The 18,861-nt window shown below is 40.6% G+C and overlaps 1 protein-coding gene across 12 annotated transcripts in view; it reads right to left on the bottom strand.

The window, feature by feature from the left end:
- Positions 1 to 2,817: 2,817 nt before the first annotated feature.
- ZNF510 (zinc finger protein 510) overlaps positions 2,818 to 18,861 on the bottom strand; it is a 45,390-nt gene continuing 29,346 nt past the window's right edge. For 10 of the 12 annotated variants that reach the window (XM_077903278.1, XM_077903322.1, XM_077903332.1 and 7 more), the window contains one exon: positions 14,712 to 18,285. In XM_077903278.1, coding sequence (XP_077759404.1) covers positions 16,589 to 18,285 — 1,697 coding nt within the window. In that variant the 3' untranslated portion in view covers positions 14,712 to 16,588. The other 2 variants (XR_013383137.1, XM_077903273.1) reach the window with 2 other exon arrangements.

The raw sequence follows: 18,861 nt of genomic DNA, 5'->3' as shown, positions 1-18,861 counted from the left end.
TAGATTTTTCCTTCTGAGGCTGTCATTTATTTCCCTTAATCTATCCTCATGATCTTTTGTTTGTCTCTCTTTTCCTCAGTTTCCCCTCTTTGCCATCAATTTATCTTCTATGTCACTCACTCGTTCTTCTACCTTTTTAACCCTTTTCGTTAGGACCTCTAGTTTGGATTGCATCTCATTTAATTGAGTTTTAATTTCTGCCTGATTAGATCTAAATTCTGCAGTCATGAAGTCTCTTGAGTCCTTTATGCTTTTTTCTAGAGCCACTAGTAGCTTTATAATTGTGCTACTGAATTGGCTTTCTAACATTGAATTGTATTCCAAATTTTGTAACTCTGTGGAGAGGACTGTTTCTGATTCTTTCTTTTGAGGTGAGTTTTTCCTTCTAGTCATTTTGCTCAGTGCAGAGTGGCCAAAAACAAGTTGTATCAGGAAAAGGAGAAAAAGAGAGTAGAGAAAGAAGAAAAGAGAAAAAAAAAGAAGGAAAAAAAAAGAAGAAAAGGAAAAAAATGGGGCGGGAAGCAAACAGAAAACAAAAAACAAGGGGGTATCCTCTGATTCTGTATACTGTAAATCCCTCCACTTTCCCTGGAACTTTTCAGTGCTGCTTGGTCAATAATTTGTTTTTCCCCTGTCCATCTAGCTGGTCTTCTGGGAGAGGGGCCCGCTGTGCTGATTCTCAGGTGTCAGCAGTTGGGGTCGCTGCTCAGCCTCCTGCCTGGTGCAGGGCTCAGTGAAAGTTGTTTATCCTGTTTATCCGGTGAGGCCACTGTGAGGCTCGGTGGGGGTTGTTTACCCCGTGAGGCCCCAGGAGGAACAACTACAGTGCCGGCGGCCAGCTCTGGAGCCCTGGACTCAGCTCCCGCAGTAACCACGGATCTCTCCGTCTGCAGGGCCTGGAGGCTCCGGGGCGGGGCCGCTGATCTGCTCAGCTCGGGGCTGGAGCGTCCTTGCTGTCCTGGGCCCTCCCGGCCTCTGCCTGTCCCGGGGGTAGGCCGGATCCTGGGCTGTGTCCCCGGCGCCCAGTGCCACACAGCCCCCTCCACACGGAGACTCTTCCTCTTCCTCTGCAGGAGCCGCTGCCGCCGAGCTGCTCCCGCCCCGCAGCCCCCTCTGCGGAGCCGCCGCCCGAGCCCCTCCGAGCTGCTCCAGGTCCCGCCGTGCGCGCTGCAGCCCTTAGGGAGCTCGGCGCACTCTCCCGGGGCGCAGGTGTCTGTTAGTGTCCCCGGGAGCCCGAGGGCATCCCCGCCCTCCTGGGTCCTGCTCCAACTCCCTGCGAGCCCCTTTCCGCCCGGGAAGGTCGGTGCAGCTCCTGCTTCTCCGGGACGGGGCTCTCCTGTCCTGGGGACACTCGCCCCAGCCTTAGCCCGGCTCCTCGCGGGGCCCCTCCCCCTTGGAGGCCTTTTGTTTCTTTCTTTTTCCCCGTCTTCCTACCTTGATAGAAGCGGGAACTCTTCTCACTGTAGCGTTCCAGCCGTTCTCTCTTTAAATCTCAGGCTGAATTCGTAGATTTTCAGGATGATTTGAAGGTTATCTAGGTAATTTGGTGGGGACAGGTGACTTGGGGACCCTACTCTTCTGCCATCTTGCCCCGCCTCAGATTCTATACTTTAGCTGAATCTTGAACATCGAGTAATAGGAGCTATAGACAAAGAACAAAGTGAGTCTCGCTGTTCCTTTTGTGGCCGGTATTCCATCTTCTAGAACTTATTTCCGTGTCTTTCCTGGAGTGTCTCCGTGTGCCTCTCTTGGCCCTTCCCCCAGCCCTCTATCATGTTAATAAACCTGTGCTCCCACTGGAACCTCCCTGCTAGCACTTCAATTGTGCAGATGCCTATACCCGGCGGAAGTTTTGAGACCCGGTGCCCATAGCTGCAAATACCTTTCTACTTGGTGTCAAATTTTGTATTTTGAAATGTAATCCATTTTTTAAAGCTTTTTTTTTTTTCATTTTTTAAAGCTTAATGCAAAACAAGCCAGCAGACTATTGAACTTAAACCAGTCTGCCTTGTTGGCTCCTTAGTGAACAGTGGCTTTGTGTAAATATGTTTGACCTAAAGTCCTACTTTTCCTAAAATTATATTGTGTTCATACCTATGGCATCTTTCCCGGGCCCAGAATTTCACAGGAAGTAGTGTGTAGACAATTCATTGATATGAGAGTTACCTTGATAGTTCTTTGCCAACAATTTGACACCCATGCCTATTCTAGGTTTGGGTTGCCATTGTCACATTTAAAATGGGGATTGCTCAGTTTGCTTTTTAAGGAAGGGACCTTGTCAGATTCTTGTCTCTCATGCTGCTGACACTCAGCTGGGATCCCACCATGCCCATGCAGACCTGAGGCCGCCTGCCTTGCCCTGAACACGCCTGAGCTGTGGCAGCCTGCAGAGCATGTCTTTGGGAACTGCAGCATGCTGCTCGATCTCCCACCTGTCCTCAGGTTGCTGGCTTGACTGGCAGCACTTGTTATCAACTGGAAGTGCTGGCTCTGGTTTCTTCCTCCTTATTTACAACTCTGGTATAGCGTTAGTTGGTATGGATATGATCCAAATGCAGCAGCCTGCTCAAATTGGAAGGCTGCCTCCACACCACCTGGGTCTTGAGCATTTGCTTTTGGTCTCGTAGTAAAGACATTTACAGTTGAAAAAATAAATAAAAATAAGTTATTCCAGTGACCTTTCCAGTTTAGAATATGGAGGTAAAGTTTCCTTTTTTTTAGTATATGTGCTGCCGAAGCGAGCACGAGGTAAAGTTTCCTTAACAGTATGTCAAGTACCAATATCTTCAAATGTTGATATGCTATTGCATTGTTGAGTTCTATTGATTCACATTTTAATATCTTATACAGTACATACTCAAATTTTCAATCTTGCACAGCACATTAACAAAGTTACCAGGAAAACTGGATTACCACAACCAAGATGTTACGAAGTGCACAAAACTCTGACAGGGAGAGCCAAGATCAAGGAATGCTTTTCTCTAGGAAACAATTCTACCAACAACAATATGGGAATAAGAGTAACTTAAAATATGGAAGACATATTAAATGCATGACTGACTCCAAATTGCCATGTACTGTGCTTTGTATTATAGTATATAAAAACTACCCCATCTATGGAATGTTAAGCTAACACCCAAGACAATGAAAGCTTCCCCAAATCAATTTCCCACTATTTTCTAGTTTTACGAAAAAATAAACAACCAGAAATGATTTCACCTCTTTAAAAAAAGCATTTACACTTTAAAAAATGGGATGAGGGGATCCCTGGGTGGCTCAGCGGTTTAGCACCTGCCTTTGGCCCAGGGTGCGATCCTGGAGTCCCGGAATCGAGTCTTACGTCGGGCTCCCGGCATGGAGCCTGCTTCTCCCTCCTCCTGTGTCTCTGCCTCTCTCTCTATGTCTATCATAAATAAATAAATAAATCTTAAAAAAATGGGATGAAGTCAGATTCCCTTCTAAACACACTTCTACTAAAAAACTTGCATTTACAAGATAGTTGATAAAAATATTCCTCTGGATTATACAAGAAAAGAGACAGGGACTGCTGAAAGACCAGGTATAGGATATTAATCAGACCAGGCTTCTTTCTGTTCACCAGGAGCTGGACTCCTTGTTTTTAGTTTCTCCATTTTCTGCCAGGTAAATCTTCTTTGTACTTTTTGTTGTCTGAAGTTTTATCTTTTCCTGCTACCTTTTTGGCATCATTTCCACTCTTATATAGGAGCAGGTTTGGCCAACAAGCACGCTGATCTCTTGGGCTGTTCCTTAGCTGCCCCTCTGCCAGGCTGCCCTTCCTCTTGAGGATGGTGGCAAGTATGTGCCCACTGGTGCAGACCAGGTGCATGAGGATACCCAGAGACTCTGTGATGTGGGGTGCATAGCTGCTGCTGCTGCTCCTCCTACCCCTGGAGCTCCCCTCAGAATAATTCTTAGTAATCTTGTCTTGGGCTATTACTTTGCAGTGTTTTGTCAAATCATATTCTAATATTTTAAATAAAATTGTATTAAATCTATATTTACCTAATGAGTACTGTTACATTTCCTAGTTGAACTAAACAAATCAGCTACATAAAACCTAAAGTGTCTGTATGAGGCTCTTAACCTCAGTCTTTTTTTTCCCTTTTTTTTCATATTTTCTTTTTTATTTGAGAGAGAGCGAAAGCACAAGCAGGGAGAGGAGCAGGTTCCCCACTGAGCAGGGAGCCTGATGTGGGGCTTGATCTTAGGGTCCTAGGATCCAGTTCTAAGCCTAAGGCAGACTTTGACCTACTGATCCAGTGAGGCACCCCAGTCTTTTTTTTTTTTTTTTTTAAAGATTGTGTCTTGAACCTAGTTATGAGTTTCAAACTCACAACCTGGGGATCAAGAGTTGCAGGCTGTCCTGACTGAGCCAGTCAGGTGCCTCAACCTCAGTCTCAACTATCAATTATCACTGCTTTAAACAGCTTTCCTGTCTCTAACAAAACAAAGCAAAACAATTAAAAAAGAAAAAAAGTTAATCACAATTCAACTACCTCATATAAGATTTTTTTAAAAACCCCAAACTAAACTAAATTAAATTGAGTTTGAGCCAAGCTGCTCCACTCCTCCAAGATATTCAGTGATTTTTTTCTGGTATCTTATAAGGCTTACAAAGAAGTCTCATTTTGTACCTACAGTTTTGTTAGAATCATTCACATTGAAAACTAAACTCTATTGCCTGCAACTCACTAGCAACCAAACATTCTTCTCTAGTGTAATTTCACTGTACGTAATACAGGCTCCAGAAAGGAGAAATATTCTCAAAGATATTGTATAGACAAATGCCGTCAAAGAAAATGTTCCAACGTTTCTTTCAAAACACAGAATTAGTGGGGAGTGCCTGCTGTAGTGCTGAGAGCTAGCCTCAGCTATCAAGAGTCATGCTGGGGAAGCAAAAGTCCAATTCAAATAAAGAAGAGAGAGAGAAAAAAAAAAAAAAAGAAGAAGAAGGGCAGCCCCAGTGGCTCAGCGGTTTAGCACCGCCTTCAGCCCAGGGTGTGATCCTGGAGACCCGGGATCGAATCTCATGTGGGGCTCCCTGCATGGAGCCTGCTTCTTCCTCTGCCTGTCTCTCTGCCTCTCTCTCTCTCTCTCTCTCTCATGAATAAATAAATAAAATCTTTAAAAAAATAAAAAAAGAAGAGAGACCTCTCTGAGGACCCAAGGCATTTAGTTGATGTCCAGAAATGCCACACCTTAGCAATATGGACCACACTGAGAAAAGGCCATGCTGTCGGGATGAAAACACATAAGCCTGTCTTAATCAAGAATAAAACCAAACCTGAAGAGATCAAAAGGATTTATCAGTCATTTAACAGGAGGCCAGAACAACATATTTTAAAGGATGACAACATAATCCAGACTCCTTGTGATATATCACACAAAATGTCCAGCATAGGATAAAAAATTATGTGGTATGTAAAAGAGGAACAGTATAACCCATAATTAAGAAAAAAAAACAGCCAAAAGAATCAAGATGTTGGAATTAGCAGATAAGGGGCAGTGAAAGTATTTATAAACATGTCCAAGGATATATGGAAAAGCCTATAATGAGTAAAAAGATGCAAGCTGTACACAGAGAAGTGGAAAGAATTAAAGAACAAAGTGGAAATCCAAGAAATGAAAAGTACAATACCTGAAATGAAAACTTCACAGGATGGTCTTTTTAAAAAATATTTATTTATTTATTTATTCATGAGAGACACAGAGAGAGAGAGAGAGAGAGTGAGGGAGGGAGGCAGAGACACAGGCAGAGGGAGAAGCAGGCTCCATGCAGGGAGCCTGATGTGGGACTCGATCCCGGGACTCCAGGACCACTCCCTGAGCCAAAGGCAGGTGCTAAACCACTGAGCCATCCAGGGATCCCCTGGGATGGTCTTTTTCTTCTTTTTCTTTTTTGTTTTTTGTTTTTAAACACAACATATACTGCATTATTAGTTTCATGGGTACAATTTAGTTATTTGTCAGTTACATATAACACCCAGTGCTCATCATATCACATGCCCTCCTTAATGCCATATCCCCCAGGTACCCCATACCCCCTTCTCACCTCCCCTCCAGCCACCCTCAGTTTGCTCCCTATAGTTAAGAGTCTCTGGTTTACCTCCCTCTCTGATTTTGTCTTATTTTATTTTTCCCTCCCTTCTCCTATGATCCTCTATTTTGTTTCTTAAATTCCACTTATGAGTGAGATCATATGATAATTGTCTTTCTCTGACTTACTACACTTAGCATAATACCCTCCAGTTCCATCCATGTTGTTGCAAATGATAAAATTTCCTTATTTTTGAAAGCTGGATAATATTCTATTGTATATAAATATGCCACTACTTTGTTATCTATTCATCTGTCAATGGACATCTGAGCTCTTTCCATACTTTGCCTATTGTGCTATAAACATTAGAGTGCAGGTGTCCCTTCAAATCACTATGTTTGTATCCTTTGGGGTAAATGCCCAGTAGTGCAATTGCTGGGTTATAGGGTAGCTCTATTTTTAACTCTTCAAGGAAACTCCACATTGTTTTCCAGAATGGCTGTACCAGAGTGGCTTTTCCAGAGATTGAATTCCCATCAATAGTGCAAAAGGGTTCCCCTTTTTCTGAATTCTCACTAACATTTGTTGTTTCCAGAGTTGTTAATGTGTGCCATTCTCACTGGTGTGAGGTGGTATCTCACTGTGGTTTTGATTTGTATTTCCCTGATGGCAAGTGATGTGGAGCATTTTCTCATGTGCTTGTTGGCCATATGCAGGTCTCCTTTGGAGAAATGTTTGTTCATGTCTTCTGCCCATTTCTTGACTGGATTATTTGTTTTCTGGGTGTTGAGGTTGAGAAGTTCTTTATAGATTTATCGATTTTGGCTACAGATACTAGCCCCTTATCTGATGTGTCATTTGCAAATATCTTCTCCCACTCTGTAGGTTGTCTTTTAGTTTTGCTGATAGTTTCCTTTGCTGTGCAGAAGCTTTTTATCTTGATGAAATCCCAGTGGCTCATTTTTGCTCTTGTTTCCCTTGCCTCTGGAGACATGTCTAGCAACAAGTTGCTGTGGCCAAGGTCACAGAGGTTGTTGCCTGTATTCTCCTCCAGGATTTTGATGGATTCCTGTCTCACATTTAGGTCTCCAATCCATTTTGAGTGTATCTTTGTGTCTGGTGTAAGAGAATGGTTTAGTTTCATTCTTTTGCACGTGACTGTCCAATTTGCCCAACATCATTTGTTGAATAGACTGTCCTTTTCCCAGTGCATATTTTTTCCTGCTCTGTCGAATATTAGTTGACCATAGAGTTGAGGGCCCATTTCTGGGTTCTCTACTCTGCTCCATTGACCTATGTGTCTGTTTTTGTGCCAGTACCACACTGTCTGATGATTATAGCTCTGTGATACTGCTTGAAATCTGGCATTGTGATGCCCTCAGCTTTGGTTTTCCTTTTCAACATTCCTTTGGCTATTCAGGGTCTTCTCTGGTTCCATATAAATTTTAGGATTATTTGTAATAGCTCTGTGAAAAATGTTGATGGTATTTTATAAAGTAGTTTTTTAAATTTTTATTTATTTATGATAGTCACACAAAGAGAGAGAGAGAGAGGCAGAGACACAGGCAGAGAGAGAAACAGGCTCCATGCACCGGGAGCCCGATGTGGGATTCAATCCCAGGTCTCCAGGATTGCGCCCTGGGCCAAAGGCAGGCGCCAAACTGCTGCACCACCCAGGAATCCCTGTTGATGGTATTTTAAAAAAGATTTTATTTATTTGAGAGAGAGTGTGTGAGAGAGAGCATGAGCCAGGGGGAGGGGCAGAGGGAGAAGGAGAAGCAGACTCTCTGGGGCTGGATTCCAGGAACATGGGATCATGACCTGAGCTGAAGACAGTTGTTTGAGCCACTCAGATGAACCTGTTGATGGTAGTTTGCTGGAAGTACATTGAATGTTAAGATTGCTCTAGGTAGCACAGACATTTTAACAATAATTGTTCTTCCAATCCATGAACATAGAGTATTTTCCCGTTTCTTTGAATCTTCCTCATTTTCTTTCATAAATGTTCTACAGTTTTCAGAGTATAGATCCTTTACCTGTTTGGTTAACTTTACTCCTAGGTATAGTATGGTTTTTGATGCAATTGTAAATGAGATCATTCCTTAATTTCTCTTTCTTCTGTCTCAGTGTATAGAAATGCCACTGATTTCTGCATTTATTTTATATCCTGCCACTTTGCTGACTTGCTTTATGAGTTCTAGCAATTTTTGGGTAATCTCTTGGGTTTTCAACATAGAGTATCATGTTATCTGTGATGAGTGAGAGTTTCACTTCTTCTGTGCAGATTTGGATGTCTTTTATTTCCTTTTCTTGTCTGATTGCTGAGGCTAGGGCTTCCAGTACTATGTTGAATAACAGTGGTGAGAATGGACATCCCTGCTTTGTTCCTGACCTTCAGGGAAAATTTCTTGGTTTTCTCCTGTTGAGGATATTTGCTGTGGGTTTTTCATATATGGCTTTTATGATACTGAGGTATGATCCTTATGTCCCGATACTGTGGAGAGTTTTAATCAAAAAAGGATGCTGTGTTTTTTCAAATGCTTTTTCTGTATCTATTGAGAAGATAATATGGTTCTTGTCTTTTCTTTTATTAATGTGGTGTATCACATTGATTGAATGCAGATGTTGAACCACCATTGCAGCCCAGGAATAAATCCCACTTGATCATGGTAAATAATCCTCTTAATGTGTTGTTCGATCTTACTGACTAGTATCTTGGTGAGAATTTTTGCATCTGTGTTCACCAGGTACATTAGTCTATAATTCTTTTTGATGGGGTCTTTGTCTGGCTTTGTTTTTTATTTTTTGTTTTGGAATTTTATTTTATTATTTTTTCTTTTTTTTAAATAATAAATTTATTTTTTATTGGTGTTCAATTTGCCAACATACAGAATTCAATTTGCCAACATACAGAATTGTCTGGCTTTGAAATCAAGGTAATGCTGGTCTCATAGTGAGTTTGGAAGTTTTCCTCCCATTTCTATTTCTTGAAACAGATTCAGAAGGTAGGTATTAATTCTTAAATGTTTAGTAGAATTCCATTGGGAGGCCAGCTGTTCCTGGACTCTTGTTTTTGGGAGATTTTTTATTGCTGCAATTTCTTTGCTGGTTATGGGTCTTTTCAAGGCTTCTATTTCTTCAATTTATGTCTCTGGGAATGCATCCATTTCTTCCAGATTGCCTAATTTGTTGGCATATAGTTGCCTATAATATATGTTCTGATAATTGTTTATATTTCCTTGGTGGTGGTTATGATTTCTCCTCTTTCATTCATGATTTATTTATTTAGGTCCTCTCTGCTTTTAGAGAAGTCCAACTAGGGTTTTATTGATCTTATTAATTCTTTCAAAGAACCAGGTCCTAGTTTCATAGATCTGTTCTACTGTTCTTTTGGTTTCTATTATTTCTCTTCTCCTGCTGGGTTTAGGCTTTATTTGCTGTTCTTTTTCCAGCTCCTTTACATGTGAAATTAGCTTGTGCATTTGAGACTTTTCTTGTTTCTTGAGAAAGGCCTGTATTACTATATACTTTGCTCTGAGGACCACCTTGGCTGCATCCCAAAAGGTGCTGAAGTACCTGTTTTCATTTTCATTTGTTTTCATGTATTTTTAAATTCTTCTTTAATTTCCTGGCTGATCCATTCATTCTTTAGTAGGATGCTCTTAACCTCTACATATTTGTATTCCTTTCAAATTTTCTCTTCTGAGTGATAACAAGTTTTAAAGCACTGTGGTCTGAAGATATGCAAGGAATAATCCCAATTTTTTGGTACTAGTTGAGACCTGATTTGTGACCCAATAAGTGATCTACTCTGGAGAATATTCCATGTGCACTTGAGAAGAATGTATATTCTGTTGCTTTGGGATGAAATGCTCTAAATATATCTAAGTCCTTCTGGCCCAGTGTGTCATACAAAGCCCTAGTTTCCTTGATCTTCTGCTTACACAATCTATCCATTGCTGTGAGTGGGGTGTTAAACTACCCTGATATTATTGTATTACTATCAATGTGTTTCTTTAATTTTGATATTAATTGGTTTATATATTTGGCTGCACCCAATTTAGGGGCATAAGTATTTATAATTGTTCGATCTTCTTTTGGATAGACCCTTTTATTATGATGCAACATTTTTCTTCATCTCTTACTTCAGTCTTGGGTTTAAAATCTAGTTTGATATAAGGATGGTTACTACTTCAGCTTTGTTTTAATGTTCATTAGTATGATAAATGGTTCTCCACTCCCTCACTTTCAATCTGGAGGTGTCTTTAGGTCTAAAATGAGTCTTTTGTACACAGCATATTAATGGATCTTATTCTTTTTATCCAATCTCTTGCCCTACATCTTTTGATTGGAGCATTTTGTCCATTTATCTTCAGAGTAATTATTGAAAGATATGAATTTAGTGCATTGTATTACCTGTAAAGTCACCCTTCTTGTAAATTGCCTCTGTTCCTCTCTGGTCTTTGTTACTTTTCACCTCTCTCTTCACTTGAAGCATCTTCTTTAGTATTTGCCGGGCTGGTTTAGTGTTCATGAATTCCTTTAGTTTTTGTTTGTTTTGGAAACTCTTTTGTTTCCTTCTCCTTCTCTCCTTCTATTCTGAATGGCAGCCTTGCTGGATAAAATATTCTTGGCTACAAATTTTTCCCATTTAGCACATTGACTATATTGTGCCAGTCATTTCTGGCCTGCCAGGTCTCTGTGGTCAGGTCTGTTGCCAGTCTTGTTTCTACTCTTCTAGCTGCTTTTAGAATTTTCTCTTTCTCAAAAAAAAAAAAAAGAAGAATTTTCTCTTTCTCCCTGAAATTTGCACACTTCACTATTATATGTTGAAATGTTGATCTATTTTTACTCATTTTTAGGGAGGTTCTCTATACCACCTAGACTTGAATAGCCTGCTTCCTTCTCCAGGTTAGGGAAGTTCTCAGCTATAATTTGTTCAAATAAACCTTCTACCCTCCCCTTTCATCTTCTGAAACCTCCATAATCCATATTTTATTTTGCTTTTGTAATCACTGATTTCTCAAAGTCTCCCTTTATGACCTGGTAGTCTTTCTCTCTTCTTTTTAGCTTCCTTATTTTCCAACATTTTGTCTTCTGTATTACTGAATCTCTCTTCTGCCTCATTTATCCATGTTGTTAGAGCCTCTATTTTCACTGCATCTCAATAATAGCATTTTAAATTTCAGCCGGATTAGATTTTAGTTCTTTAATTTCTCCAGTAAAGGATTCTCTAGTGTTTCAAGCCCAGCTAGTTTATAATCATTGTTTTAAAATCTAGTTCAGGGACCCCCGGTGGCTCAGCGGTTTAGTGCCTGCCTTCCACCCGGGGTGATCCTGGGGTCCCAGGATCAAGTCCCACATGGGGTCCCTGCACGGAGCCTGCTTCTCCCTCTGCCTGTGTCTCTGCCTCTCTCTCTCTCTCTCTCTCTCTGTGTCTCTCATGAATGAATAAATAAAATCTTTTAAAAAATAAAATCAAATCTAGTTCAGACATCTTGGAGATAGGAAAGATGGCGGAAGAGTAGAGTCCCCAAGTCACCTGTCCCCACCAAATTACCTAGATAACTTTCAAATCATCCTGAAAACCTATGAATTCGGCTTGAGATTTAAAGAGAGAACAGCTGGAATGCTACAGTGAGAAGAGTTTGCACTTCTATCAAGGTCGAAGATGGGAAAAATAAATAAATAAAAGAAATCCAAGGGGGAGGGGCCGCGTGAGGAGCCAGGCTAAGGCCACCTGGGGAGTGCCCCCAGGACAGGAAAGCCCCAGCCAGGAGAAGCAGGAGCTTCACCAATCTTCCCGGAGGGAAAGGCACTCGCAGGGAGTTGGAGCAGGATCCCAGGAGGGGAGGGGATGCCCTTAGGCTCCCAGGGACAGTAACAGAGCACCTGTGCCCCGGGGAGAGCGAGCCACACCTCGAGGCCAAGCTCCCTAAAGGGCTGCAGCCCGTACCTGGCTCCCCGCGGAAGCTGCAACACCCTGGAGCGCGATTCAAGCAGCATAGGCCCCAGAGCCCAGGGCGCCGGGGGACACAGCCCAGGATCTGGCGCTCCCCCCGGGACAGGCAGAGGTCAGGAGGGCACAGAACAGCGAGGATGCTCCTGCCGCCTGGCGGCCCCGCCCCAGAGCATCCAGGCCCCTGGGACTGAGAGCTTTGGCGGTTACTGTGAGAGATGACTCCAGGGCTAAGAGCTGGTCTCCGCCACTGTTGTTATTCCTCCTGGGGCCTCACAGGATAAACAACCCCCACTGAGCCTCACAGTGGCCTCACAGGATAAACAACTCCCACTGAGCCATGCACCAGGCAGGGGGCTGAGCAGCTCCCCCAGGTGCTCACACCTGAGAATCAGCACAGCAGGCCCCTCCCCCAGAAGACCAGCTAGACGGACAGGGGAAAAGCAAGTTATTGACCAAGCAGCACTGGAAAGTTCCAGGGGAAGTCGAGGGATTTACAGTATATAGAATCAGAGGATATTGCCCCTTGTTTTTTGTTTTCTGTTTGCTTCCCCCACCTTTTTTTTTTTCTTCTTTTCTTTTTTCTCCTTTTCCCAATACAACTTGTTTTTGGCCACTCTGCACTGAGCAAAATGACTAGAAGGAAAAACTCACCTCAAAAGAAAGAATCAGAAACAGAGTTACAAAATTTGATTACAATTCAATGTCAGAAAGCCAATTCAGAAGCACAATTATAAAGCTACTAGTGGCTCTAGAAAAAAGCATAAAGGATTCAAGAGACTTCATGACTGCAGAATTTAGATCTAATCAGGCAGAAATTAAAAATCAATTGAATGAGATGCAATCCAAATTAGAGGTTTTAACGACAAGGGTTAATGAGGTGGAAGAACGAGCGAGTGACATAGAAGACAAGTTGATGGCAAAGAGGGAAACTGAGGAAAAAATAGACAAACAATTAAAAGATCATGAGGATAGATTAAGGGAAATAAATGACAGCCTCAGAAGGAAAAATCTACGTTTAATTGGGGTTCCTGAGGGCGCCAAAAGGGACAGAGGTCCAGAATATGTATTTGAACAAATCAGAGCTGAAAACTTTCCTAATCTGGGAAGGGAAACAGGCATTCAGATCCAGGAGATAGAGAGATCCCCCTCCAAAAAATCAAGAAAATAAATTTCAAAAAAAAAAAAAATAAATTTTATTTTGGGTGACAAATATTTGAAGAACAATACTGTATACTTCTGAATATTAAGAACATTTAGGCAACTTTTGAAAATATCCTAAACACAAGAGTCTTTAAGTAGAGGTCACAGCAATAATTGTCAACTATTAATAATATATGATGAACAATCCTAAAAGATCATTTGCAGTATCAAGGGAAAATATGTTCAGATTTCATTTTGACAGTTCCACCTTCACCAAGTATTTCTGAGTGCCCAATATTTAGAGGGTATGTTTCAGTTGCTTGGGATATACTATAAACAAAACATTAAAATTCTTGCCTTAAATGAAGGCTTTTAAAAATTAGCAGAAAGACCCTCACTAGGCAAGGATAGAAAATGGACTCTTCCAGGGTCTCTAGATGTGGCATCCACCTGTTGGAATAAAAGCTGGAAAGGTGATCAGCCAGGCAGGGAGAAGGAAGCCTTTGTGGCTGTAGCATAGACTACGGTCTCCAGTTGATAATGTATTACACAGAGAGGTGTTCTTGGGCCTAACCCAGCAACGGGACAGCAGATAAAGCCTAAGTGCCCAATAATGGGGCTGTCACCTGGACTTCCAATTAATGACTCAGACTACTTATGTGAATTCATTTCATCCTATTGGGTAGATGATTTTGAACTTAATAGCAAATCCAATCATAATTCTAAAAGTATATATATATAAAGGAGTATGAAGGGGATGATTTGAAATATTTTGAGAAACTGAGAAAAAGTTCTAAGATGAATGACTTTCTTTATATTCCACCTAATTATAAAAACAGAGCAAACAGTAATCTCTTGATTATTTTCAGGGAACACAGCACTAATTAGTTATTATCCTCTGTTTTTGCAGATGCATCTTGGCAAAGGTGTTGGCAGCTCTAGTGTGTGATGTTCTATTTCCAAAGTTCTAGGTGTTCTTCGTTTCCTGATTGAAACACTTCAGTGAAAAATTCAGTATCAGGCTAGAAAGTTGTAATATTTCAGTTCATATGAGGTATATGCCAGCCCTGATCCCAAAAGGATATGTTGCTAACAGAATGTAGGGATTGGGTCATGAGCAGTCTTGTGCAATGTCTTTAAGAATGACAATTTAGTATGTGATCATTTTAAAATCAGTAGGAAAGGCGTGAATTATCAAATGGTATGTGGAATTGGGTATTAATACACAAGAAAAAGACTGTAGATTCTTAGGGCAATTGACATCAAAGGGAGCACTGGATACAGAGGATTTTACTTTGTATGCAGTTAGGATGGTGAATATTTTGCACTGTCAGTATGATGATGGATCCAGGTAGCAATGCTGGCCATTAGTGTAGTGAAGTCTTGCTCAGTAGCTTGATTCCAGTGTTATCACAGAATAGTCACTCACCAAGGGCATCTAGTTTGACAACTCAGATGTGCTCAGCAGCTGACTTTCCTCCCACAGTTGACAGCACCAAAGAGGGGTGCTTTTGTCAGCAGTTTTACTACTGGTGTGTCAAAAACCTAGGCAGTATAAGGACCAGAGTCAGTAAAAATGCCCAAAGTTTCAAATGGAATATTTGCCAGTGTTGAGAACATCCTTAAGTCCTGCACAAGGAGAGCAGCCACATCAATTTCTAGGTCTGCATCATGGCACTGAAGTTGAGTAGTCAGTGTCCAGTGATGCCCACTAGCCTGTCAGTTAACCAGGCCCAGTTCAAGTAACTTCCATGAATGAAGGGCCCTACCAAGCCAGCAGCTTTGCTTCAGGCAGCAGAATGGATGGTAAGTTTCCTCTGCTACAATTCGACATACAGCTGAGATACTGTTGGGACCAGTACAGCTGTATTCTTAAATATACCATGTGCATTTTACACAAGGCTTGTATCCTCTGTATCTTTCTAGCCAGTTAAGATAACACACTCTAAAATTGGAATATCAAGTCAGAAGCTCCTCTGAGTCAGGTGTCTAGTGTATAGAGTCCAAGAGTAAGCTAATAGTTGCTTTACAAAAGAAATATACTTGTTAGGGTATCAAGTCAAACTACCCTTTCCCCCACCTCCAGGCCATCTCCTTTTGCCAGAAATTCCAATCAACAGAATGACCAGTCACAGAGACTGAAGCCCAAAGTGGTCATTAAGGGCTGTGGGAACTCAAAGGTATTTTCTTTACACACAACTCTTCCTGGCTGGGAGAATCCCTTCTGACTTACGGGAAGGGTAAATATGACATATACCACACTCCTACTACACTTTCATATTTAGATGTAACCACAGTACACAGCACTGGCCTAAAGGCATTTATTCACAGGGCCACATTAATTTCACCCCCTCCTACTGTAACCCTTGCCCTAACAGCATTTTCTAAATCTAGATACTTCTTACTTCCACGTAAAGTGGTAAAATTTTGACTTGGGCACTTGTATCCCATAAAACCATAAAAGTTTGAGCCTCTCTTCTCCCTTAAAGTTCCCCCAAATATTTGGGTGGGTGCCAATGAATATATGTCCCCTTTGGAGTCAGGAAAATTTATTTCCCTTGAAACAGCTGATATTGGGGCATAGAGAGGTACAACAAAGCGTGAAGGGAGAGCAGCTTCAAAGCATTAAACAAGTATTTACTTTAGTTGCATAAGCTGTGCTCACATTTCAACCAAAAATTTTTTCAACTTTTTAGGTTCACTGAAAGCCTTTTAACAGGTGGCATCTATTTCATTACACTGAAGGGAGCTTTTTTTTTAAATGAATTCTCTGATGATCTTAGAGAGACTCCTCACAACACCAACCCTTTAATAAGTGTTGTACCCATTGACTGATGTAAGCTTGGCTTACACAGTAACTTTCTACCTCCCCAACAGAGGGATGGCTAAATTATGTTCAAAAGGAAACAGACATGAATATGTGAGAGCTCAACAGAATACAAGCTTACTGCTTGATCACAAAATGTTCAAAAAGTAAAGATATGAACGAGAATTTTGTTGTACATTTCAGGCACCCTGGCTTTTACCTTGTAAAAGCTGTGCCATGTTACAACATGATACTTCAGGTTGTCCTGGGTCATCTCCACTCTATTCTGACAGCATCCTAGTAGTTCATCAGCGAGGTCTTTTGTCATGACTGGATGTGGCATAAAACATGAAAATCCACAGTCCCAAAGCCCTACTTAGAGCAAAAGGAGACCTGGAAATTTTGTGTGAGTTATTTAAAGGACATGGCTTCATTCAAAAGGGCTTTCCATAGTATCCTAAAAGAATTATCAGCCTATGTGTATTCTCTGATATCCTTTCAGGATTGCTTTTTGGATAAAATTCTTCCTACGTTCATATTTATATAGTTTCTCTCCTGTGTGGGTTTCCTGGAGTCAAATGGCTTGGTCCTTCAACCATACGGATTTTCCATAGTTATTCTATCAATGGGGTTTTCCACCCCCCTGAATTCTCTGGCAAACATTTAGAGTTGACTTCTTATATAATTTTCCAAATTCATTACCTTCATAAGATTTCTCCCCATTGTGAATTCTCTGATGTATTCTGAGGTTTGATTTCTGGCCAAAAGTTTTTGCACATTTATTACACTGAAAAGGTTTCTCCCCTGTATGAATTCTCTGATGATCACTAAGGATCGCCTTCCGGACGAATTTTTTGCCACATTCATTACACTTAAATGGTTTCTCCCCAGTATGAATCCTTTGATGCACTCTAAGGGTTGATGTCCGGGCAAAAGTCTTCCCACATTCATTACATTTAAATGGTTTCTCTCCTGTGTGTGTTTTCTGATGTTGAATAAGATGGTCTTTTCGCCAGAAGGATTTTTCACATTCGTTACATTGATATGTTTTCTCACCGCTGTGAGTTCTCTGATGTATTCTAAGGTTTGACTTCTGACCAAAAGTTTTCCCACATTCTTTACACTGAAAAGATTTCTCTCCTGTGTGAATTCTATGATGATCTCTGAGGGTTGACTTTTGAACAAAAGTTTTCCCACATTCGCTACATTTATAGGGTTTCTCTCCTGTATGAATTCTCTGATGTCCCCTGAGGGTTGACTTCTGGACAAATGTTTTCCCACATTCATTACATTTATAGGGTTTCTCTGCTGTGTGAATTCTCCGATGTGTACTGAGGTGTGACTTCTGGGAGAAAGTTTTTCCACATTCATTACATTCAAATGGTTTCTCTCCTGTGTGAGTTCTCTGATGTTGAATGAGATGTCCTTTTTGAAAGAAGGATTTACCACATTCTTTACATTTATAGGGTTTTATCTCAGAGTGAGTTCTCTGGTGTACTTTGTGAGCTGATATCTGGTAGGATTTCCTGCTTTTATGATACTCAGAGGATTTATCCTCAGTTTGTGTTCTGTCATTACACACCAATGGGTTCTCTTCCGTGATAATTCTCTGAAATTGAGTGAGGTGTGACTTCCTGTTGAAATTATTTCCACTTGCATTACATTCATTTTGTTTCATAGCCATGTTAAACTTACTATATTCCTTAAGAGCTGACTTCTCACAGATGGATTTCCCATATTGGTTAAAAGGAGAGTATTTCTCCTCTATCCCAGTTCTTTTACAGTCAAAGATAGTTGTTTTTTTGTTTTCCCTACATTCATCATCTTTATAGGATTTTTCTCTTGTATGAATACTCTTATGTGTAACACAAGTAGCTTCATCATAGAAGGCTTTTCCAATTGCATTATATTTAAAAGCTTGCTCCAACGTTTGACACTTTTGATTCTCAGGAAGATTTTCCTTATAACTAAGAGCTTTCCCATTTTTATTATATTCATGAAATTCCTCTCCAGTATGAATTCTCTCAAACTTAATTTTGAAAGACAAATTTTCACATACACTATAGCAATTTGTTTTTTTGGTTAGGTAAGTTCTACTATTAATGACAAATTGGGAAATTTTTTGCAAATTTACTCCCCATGAGTCATATTTACGGGACATTTTTGTTGAAACAGGAGCTATGTGCAGATTAAATTGTTTTCCCCAAACTTCCTCTTCCTCTCCAGTCAATGGTTTATTATTGATGAATATTATTTCCTGCAAGTGTTTATCTTTGATTTTCTTGTTCCTCTTCATCAGGTCATCATCTCTGTAATCTTCTAAAACAGAGATAAATTGAAAACATCTTAAGAATCTTACATTTATTATGGGTGGGACCTATAGACAAATAACCTATATTGCATTTTGTTTTTTCGTTTTCCAAGATGAAATAATTTATGTGTGTGTGTGTGTCCTCACCCTTCTTTAAAAAACGTATTGGTATAGTGAAAATGAGAGCGGAAGCTGGTAATAAATACCTATCTGTTTTGGATTGTGATAAGTTGCCCTTCCAACTGAGGTGGAGAAAGAATAGAAATTAGACTTTATAGGAGTGGTTATTTTGAGCAACAGGAAAACCAGATAATGGGATGAACACAACAAAACTATATAAACTTAAGTTCAGCAACAATATAATTAGGAGATAATGAACACTGATAGATTAGGACCAACAGGGGAAGAGTTTGCTTTGAGGAAATATATTATAGTCCTATGCTACCTAGGATATACTGATAGACTACTCAAGAGTCTACTACTTCCAATTTGATATCTCTTATTTCTATTCAATCCTTCAACATCAAATCAAAATTGATTTCAACTTTCCTCATGATTAAATGAAGCAGCTCAGGATCTAATCC

The sequence above is a fragment of the Canis aureus genome, chromosome 1 (assembly GCF_053574225.1).
Source record: "Canis aureus isolate CA01 chromosome 1, VMU_Caureus_v.1.0, whole genome shotgun sequence".
In the NCBI taxonomy this organism is placed as follows: Eukaryota; Metazoa; Chordata; class Mammalia; order Carnivora; family Canidae; genus Canis; species Canis aureus.
Note: the sequence above shows the minus strand (reverse complement) of the source record. Positions and strands in the feature narration are given on the sequence as shown.